At 39.9% G+C, this 8126-nt stretch overlaps 1 protein-coding gene across 1 annotated transcript in view; it reads left to right on the forward strand.

The window, feature by feature from the left end:
* Positions 1 to 7176, forward strand: part of KLF3 (Kruppel like factor 3) — a 55841-nt gene extending 48665 nt beyond the window's left edge. Inside the window, exons 4-6 of the mRNA XM_044298149.1 lie at positions 511 to 658; positions 3047 to 3207; positions 6227 to 7176. Coding sequence (XP_044154084.1) covers positions 511 to 658; positions 3047 to 3207; positions 6227 to 6408 — 491 coding nt within the window. The 3' untranslated portion in view covers positions 6409 to 7176. The remainder of the gene's footprint in view (positions 1 to 510; positions 659 to 3046; positions 3208 to 6226) is intronic.
* The last annotated feature ends 950 nt before the right edge of the window (positions 7177 to 8126 follow it).

The following is an 8126-nucleotide window of genomic DNA, read 5'->3' on the forward strand; positions in this document are numbered from 1 at the left end:
GTTTTTGCCAATTTAGCCAACTGGAGTAACATTCAGTGGATAATGAAGTTTAGTGATGATGTGGTCCACCCACTGGCACCATCACCAATGTCATAAATTATCCAGGTCCAACCCTAGTTTATCAGCCATTTATAATGAAAACTTCCATTGATTTCAAGGTAGCCATGAAGGTCTGTCGATTTCTGAAAAAAATTTCAGTGTGGGTTCCCATTGCATTTCAACCCCACTGCAATTTCAAATGGTCACAATACTGGAACATTCTGCTACTCGATCCAACCGTAATCTGTTGACAGATCCTTGTGTTGATAAACTACTCCTAGTTTATACATATACTGTATATCTGAAAGAGAAAAAGAGCACTAACAACTGTACTATTTCTATATGTTATCAGTAAGCCCAAGAAAACTCCTGGGGATAATATTCGTATATTATTTATATTCTTATTATGGTTAGTTATGAATGGATCATGAACATTAATTTATTGAACTTGTTATTTTTATTCTATTACAGTACCAGTGACAATCCCCGAATGTTATGAAAACCTTCCACTAATAAAAAACATCAAAGTTGAGCCTGGAACGGATCAGCCTGTGACCGAAGTTTACCCTGAAGAGATGTCACCTGGTATCAGTACCCCTCCAAAGGGAATGTTCCATGAGTAAGTCACATAACGTGGACAATTGACTTACAGATTAAAATAGAATTGACAGTTGTATTTCCCCTTCCTTTATTTTAATCACAGTCCTCCTAAAAATAGTCCTATTCCCAAGGGGGCATCCATTTTGTCTCCCACTTCCAATGCCATTGTCATGTGAACAAAAGTTTCGGGAAAGATGGTAACTTTGGTTACCTTAACATGGCTTTAGCTCAATACACGCTCATCTCATGCATTTCTTTACTCCTGTTCATATGATAAGCCTCACTAGGGCTAACGACCATCACTCACATTCTTGTGCCATCTGTATCCAAGTCTGGATCTGTATTTTGAGGCACCTAGGCCACTTTTATTGGTCATCACTTCTGGTTTACTGAAAACTATGTTGACTACAATTTAGCAAATACTTAATTGTTTTTAAAAATTAAGCAGACTAACAACGCCACCCCTTGCCTCTACATAGCTAGAAAGCTCTAGAAGAAAGAAAGGCTTCTTGAATAATATTTTATATTACTTGAGTGAAAATGAAAAGCATTTTCAGAAGAATCTAGTTTAGTAAGAAGAAAAAAGAAGGCATGGATGTACAGAATGTGGATGTAGTCATTGGTTTGTTTTACCTGTGGTGTGCAAATAAGTTTTGAATGCAAAGAGCCAATTTTAAAACATCCCGTGGGTGGGGCACAAGGGCTGATCTCCTCTTTTGGAATTGACGTCAGGGACCGCACCCTCCTTTTGGCAAAACACAACAGGAAATACTTAATTGCTCTGAAAAAGGAGTGACTGATACAATAGTAAATATTTCTTCTGATTCTATAAAATACAGAGAGGGGAAAAAAAGTTATTTTTTCTCTTCAGTGAGCAAGAAAAAGCTGTTTCATATTATTTCTAAAGGAAATAGATTGTGTAAACACTCTTAGAGAAAGCAAACTGAGACGTAACTGGGTTTTGCAATCCTGAAAATGTTTGCGTGGGAAAAGGGAGCATGACCTTGTTAATTATTAAAAATAATAAACTCCCCCTCAGAGGCACCAATCTCTTTTTTCCATTAAAAGAGAAGTCGACTCTCGTTAGGAGAGATACAAAATTCTAATAAATGAGGGAATGGCTTAATTGGGTTTTCCAGGACCTTTCAAGTCCCGTGAACCCACCCTAATTACACATACTTTAGCCTGCAGGAGATTACTTGTTATATACTTACTGTTCCATAATTCCATGGATCGGCCTCCTAGGAACCATGTCACAGGACACTCCTTCTAAAAATCCAGCTTCCACCAATGTCACTTACTTTACCAGGTTTCTCACCTGGGCTATTGAAGGGATGGCACTTATGCTGTGGGCATTTGGACAGGGCCAAAACTATTCTTCACCTTTGCATGAACAAACTCCTGAATCCACCTCATCTGTGCATGCACTTCATACAAGTAGCATGATTTCCATTGTGATACTAACCTTCAGCCAAAGGAATACATAAAGTAGGTAGCCCATGACATGTCTATGGGTTCTTTATAGTGAAGGAGGTCCATCCCATTCCCTTTATTACCCAGGACTTCCTTCTCCAGAGAAATTGAGTTTTAGCCACTTAATTATGGAAACTGGCCCAAGAGTCATGGAAAGGTGGTGGGTGAGGAGCATCACTAGGCTCATGTGTCGTAGTTGGCAAAGCCTAGCACCACAGTGGTTATCCCAGTTTGATATTTGCTATGTGGCCCCCACTGTTATGTGTATGCAAAGAATTGATAGTCAGATCAAGTGAAGATTATGTCCCCTTGGATCATTTATTTTATTTCACTAAATTTCTTAATAAAACATAAAACAAGTTGACCGCCATCCGCCACTGGTTTAATACTGATGACTTATCCTAAGGATAAGAATGTCTTGGACAACCCGCGTGAATATTTACAGTGAAGATTATTGTAATAATTAATAAAATAAAGACATACCTAATATCTAATATGTCTTATAATTTGGAGGAATTACTAACCTTTAGGCCTCATGCACACAGAGGTATGCCAGCCAGGCCCGTGCTGCAATGCACGGGCACCGACCATAGGGCTGCTGCATGCGGACGCAGACCCATTCACTTGAATGGGGTCCACAATCGGCATCTGTTAGTCCGCAACCACAAAAAAGTAGTGCATGAATGCACTACTTTTTTGCGGTGCAGAGGCACGGACAGAAACCCCTCAGAAACACTCCGTGGTGCTTCCGTGGGGTTCTGTGCATCCGTTCCTAACCAACCTTCCAGATTGCGGGCCTATTCCGAATTGTGGACCCATTCAAGGCTGTGTTCATGAGGCCTTAGTGTTACATATTTGCTAACATTTACAGTGCTGCTCGTTCTCATTGCTTGACATACGCGGTTAACGTTGCCATACTTCTGATCTTATGCAGACATCACCCATCAGTTATTGTACACCCCGGAAAGAGGCCATTACCCGTGGAATCTCCAGAAACCCAGAGGAAGCGAAGAATACACAGATGTGACTATGATGGTTGCAATAAAGTTTACACCAAAAGTTCCCATTTAAAGGCACACAGGAGAACACATACAGGTTAGTGGCACTCCGTATCTGTCTGGTTTATGGGGCAGTAGTTGTAACTCAAGTTTATGAATATTTTGCTAGTGAAAATGCATTAAGAGTTATAGTTTATCTCAAAGCATGTGACAGAGTGTGGGCAACATAAGATGAAATATCCCAGTACAAGATGAAGCAATAGTAGCCACAATGTCATTTTAGAAATATGGATCGGCCTTTTGAGACAGGATACCCAGACCGGCACCAGATTTATCACTGGGGCTTCAGGCTGGATGATAAATGTGCTGCAGAATTACACTGAAAGTTTGATGAGAAGCTCTGCCCAACTTCTGCCAAGTTTCTCCTACTTTTTTTTTTTTCTAAAAAATGTTTTATTGGTTCACAAAATTGCCAATCATCATTTGTAATACAATATACAGACAAGAACATTTTTGGAGACCCAATTTTCAAGCATGTCAGGGAAAAAAGCATAGAAACCCTAGATGCTTCAATTTGTACCATTTTGTGCCACTTTTTTACGCAGATTTTTGGTACAATAACACAGATACATTAGTAAATCTATTGCATTTCCAGAGATGTGGGTATTTCACTGGAATAATTAGGCTCCACTGATTACAGGTTTCTGATGAAGCATTAACCATATAAATATATACAGTACAGATCAAAAGTTTATACACACCTTCTCATTCAAAGAGTTTTCTTTATTTTCATGACTATAAAAATTGTAGATTCACACTGAAGGCATCAAAACTACGAATTAACACATGTGGAATTATATACATAACAAAAAAAGTGAAACAACTGAAAAAATTTCATATTCTAGGTTCTTCAAAGTAGCCACCTTTTGCTTTGATTACTGCTTTGCACACTCTTGGCATTCTCTTGATGAGCTTCAAGAGGTAGTCACCTGAAATGGTTTTCACTTCACAGGTGTGCCCTGTCAGGTTTAATAAGTGGGCCTTATAAATGGGGTTGGGACCATCAGTTGCGTTGTGGAGAAGTCAGGTGGATACACAGCTGATAGTCCTACTGAATAGACTGTTAGAATTTGTATTCTGGCAAGAAAAAAGCAGCTAAGTAAAGAAAAACGAGTGGCCATCATTACTTTAAGAAATGAAGGTCAGTCAGTCCGAAAAATTGGGAAAACTTTGAAAGTGTCCCCAAGTCCAGTCACAAAAACCATCAAGCGCTACAAAGAAACTGGCTCACATGCAGACCGCCCCAGGAAAGGAAGACCAAGAGTCACCTCTGCTGCGGAGGATAAGTTCATCCGAGTCACCAGCCTCAGAAATCGCAGGTTAACAGCAGCTCAGATTAGAGACCAGGTCAATGCCACACAGAGTTCTAGCAGCAGACACATCTCTAGAACAACTGTTAAGAGGAGACTGTGTGAATCAGGCCTTCATGGTAGAATATCTTCTAGGAAACCACTGCTAAGGACAGGCAACAAGCAGAAGAGACTTGTTTGGGCTAAAGAACACAAGGAATGGACATTAGACCAGTGGAAATCTGTGCTTTGGTCTGATGAGTCCAAATTTGAGATCCAAACACCGTGTCTTTGTGCGACGCAGAAAAGGTGAACGGATGGACTCTACATGCCTGGTTCCCACCGTGAAGCATGGAGGAGGATGGTGTGGGGGTGCTTTGCTGGTGACACTGTTGGGTATTTATTCAAAATTGAAGGCATACTGAACCACCATGGCTACCACAGCATCTTGCAGCGGCATGCTATTCTATCCGGTTGGACCATCATTTATTTTTCAACAGGACAATGACCCCAAACACACCTCCAGGCTGTGTAAGGGCTATTTGACCATAAAGGAGAGTGATGGGGTGCTGCGCCAGATGACCTGGCCTCCACAGTCACCGGACCTGAACCCAATTGAGATGGTTTGGGGTGAGCTGGACCGCAGAGTGAAGGCAAAAGGGCCAACAAGTGCTAAGCATCTCTAGAAACTCCTTCATGACTGTTGGAAGACCATTTCAGGTGACTACCTCTTGAAGCTCATCAAGAGAATGCCAAGAGTGTGCAAAGCAGTAATCAAAGCAAAAGGTGGCTACTTTGAAGAACCTAGAATATGACATATTTTCAGTTGTTTCACACTTTATTGTTGTTATGTATATAATTCCACATGTGTTAATTCATAGTTTTGATGCCTTCAGTGTGAATCTACAATTTTCATAGTCATGAAAATAAAGAAAACTCTTTGAATGAGAAGGTGTGTCCAAACTTTTGGTCTGTACTGTATATATATATATTTCTATACATAGAGTATATAAACATTATTAAGTTTTGTATAAGTTCTGGAGCCTGGCAAGTCAACTCCTATAGAAGTTCTAAATTAGAAAAATCCCCCTTCAGGTACTGAAGGTTGCCTAATTGGATAGGCCATCAATATAAAGGTCCAGGAGAACCCCTTTAAAGGGGTTAGCCACCTTTTTTTTTTTTTCTTGGCAAATCACTCTCCTGCGGAAACCTGCAAATAGAAGCATACTCACCTACTCCCTGCTATTGGGTCCCGACTCCTTCGTTCTACAGTCTTGGCTGTCTCATTTGGCTCCCAACGTTCTCTTTGACACCGCTGCAGCAGTGACCTGCTTCCTTTGCATCATGTGACCAATTGACATGACCCAGTGAGCGAAGGAGTCACCAGTGTTGGTGAGCAGGTAACTATACTTCCCTTCGCGGGTCTGGCCAGGAGGGTGGATTTGCCAATCCCTTTAGGGCCCAGAAGTATGCATCTGCGCAGTAGTCAAGTACCAAAAGTGTGACAGGGTCTGACAAGTTCCCTTTAAAACTCTTTCCTGAGTAAAATAAGCAGCTTCCATCTTGAAACCAGTATGTCAATATGCAGTTCCCGGACTTTTTGAAACCCTCAGCTGTTTTCTCGCACAGGACGGTTGTTATTTTGTAAAGTGACTGTTTTTCCCCCTCTTCTTATTGTTTTTGTGAAAGAAAGTAAAAAAGCTGATATCGCTTGCACTCAACCTGCTCCTTCGTGTAATTAACTGATCTTCCTGTTCTCTTCTCCAGGGGAAAAACCTTATCAGTGTACATGGGAAGGATGCACGTGGAAGTTTGCCCGCTCTGATGAACTGACTCGGCATTTCCGTAAACACACTGGAATCAAACCATTTCAGTGTCCAGACTGTGACCGTAGCTTCTCCCGCTCGGACCACCTTGCCCTCCACAGAAAGAGACACATGCTTGTCTGAACAGATTTATTTTTTTTTGTTCATTTTTTGGATTTAGTTTTTTTGTACACACAAAATTCTGGATTCAGCTGGCCTGAATCTATACAATTCCATATAGTAGATTGTATTCTCTTAACCTCAGTGTACTCGCCACGGGTCAGACCTAAGAATGTGAACTTTTTTTTTTTTTTGTAATACAGAGGCTTAGCAGTAACTTCCTGCTTTTAATGACACCTCAGGAAATACAGAAAACGGACAATTTACTGCTTCACATGTACTTTCAAGCCATATATCTATATAAAATAACTTATACCTGTATTTAATTGTAAACACCATGCCTAGTTTGCTTCGTCTTGCCACATTCCTCACACTTGTTAGTGCTACAATGTTATACTTTTTTTTTTTTTCTACCTACTGTCCACGATTAAATACATTTCCTAAAAGAAACAGCTATGGAAAAGTAAGGTTTTTGTCAGGCCTTTGTATTGTATGCCATGATGCCTGAATGCAAAAAGTGCACTTTTACAAAACAAAAATATTTTTTAATGAAAAACACAGATATATCTAATTTTGTTGAATAATTTGTTTGGTTTGTAATGCACAGTTATTTGGGTCTATCCTCTTGGTCCGTGCCTTAATCTAAATAAATTTTGAGGTTCTACCTTTTTTCTAAATAGCCCATGTATCCAACATATCTATCTACCTATACATAAAAAAGTACAATTTGTCTATGTCATGTATTATGATGTGAAATGTACTTGAATAATATTAAAAATATATATTTTTAAAGAAAATATCTTGTCCATTTAGAAGGAAATTCAGTGCCTGATAAGAGAACCCGACCTTGCTCCTGACATGTCTAGTAAATAATTGTATTTCATATGAAATGTCCATGTAGCGTCTTGTAACTTTGTGTTGTGCCATTGCTCTATTATTACTACAAGAAGCTTACGAATGAGTGTTCCTGCTCAGTCTGACACTATCCATTCTAGGCTGCCAGTGTCATACTGTGCAGGGACACAACTCCCAGCCGGTAACACCCGTTTGGCATATCATTCATAGACTCCTAGTAGGCATAACAGAGGAACAACTCATGAATGAGTTCTAAGAAAGATGTTCCAGAATTGTTATTACATGGGAAATTCAACTAGTTACTCGAACAGACATGTCAGGAGAGGTGACAGGTCCTCTTTACATGCTTGCTGCTGAAATATACCTTTAAGATATAAGGCTATGTTCACATTCAGATTTTGGCAGAAAAAACGGCATTCTGTTCAGCACTATTTTTCTATCACAATGACAGATACCTCAGCAGAACTACAATGTACCTCATTATAAGTCAATGGTAGAGCACTGTAACTTACAGTACATAATAAAAGGGGACAATAACATAGGTGTGAACAGAACATACCTAGCACATTATATTTCTATACAAAAGTGATATGAAAGATGTAACCTGTAAGAAATGTGAAAAAGACTACTTTCACATCAGCGTTTGGCATTCCGGTTTTGAGAACCAGGAAAGGATCTCAAAACCGGGCCAAAACGAGTTCTCTTTAGGGCCAATGTATTGTGTCCGGTCATCAAAACGGAACAAACCGGATCCGTCACTAAAAACAATGTAAGTCAATGGGTGACGGATCTGTTTTTTTAGGATCCCCCCAAAAAAAACACAACAATCACCATTGACTTACGTAGTTTTTTGTGACGTATCCGGCTTGTTCCGTTTCGATGAACGA

The sequence above is a fragment of the Bufo gargarizans genome, chromosome 1 (genome assembly GCF_014858855.1).
Source record: "Bufo gargarizans isolate SCDJY-AF-19 chromosome 1, ASM1485885v1, whole genome shotgun sequence".
In the NCBI taxonomy this organism is placed as follows: Eukaryota; Metazoa; Chordata; class Amphibia; order Anura; family Bufonidae; genus Bufo; species Bufo gargarizans.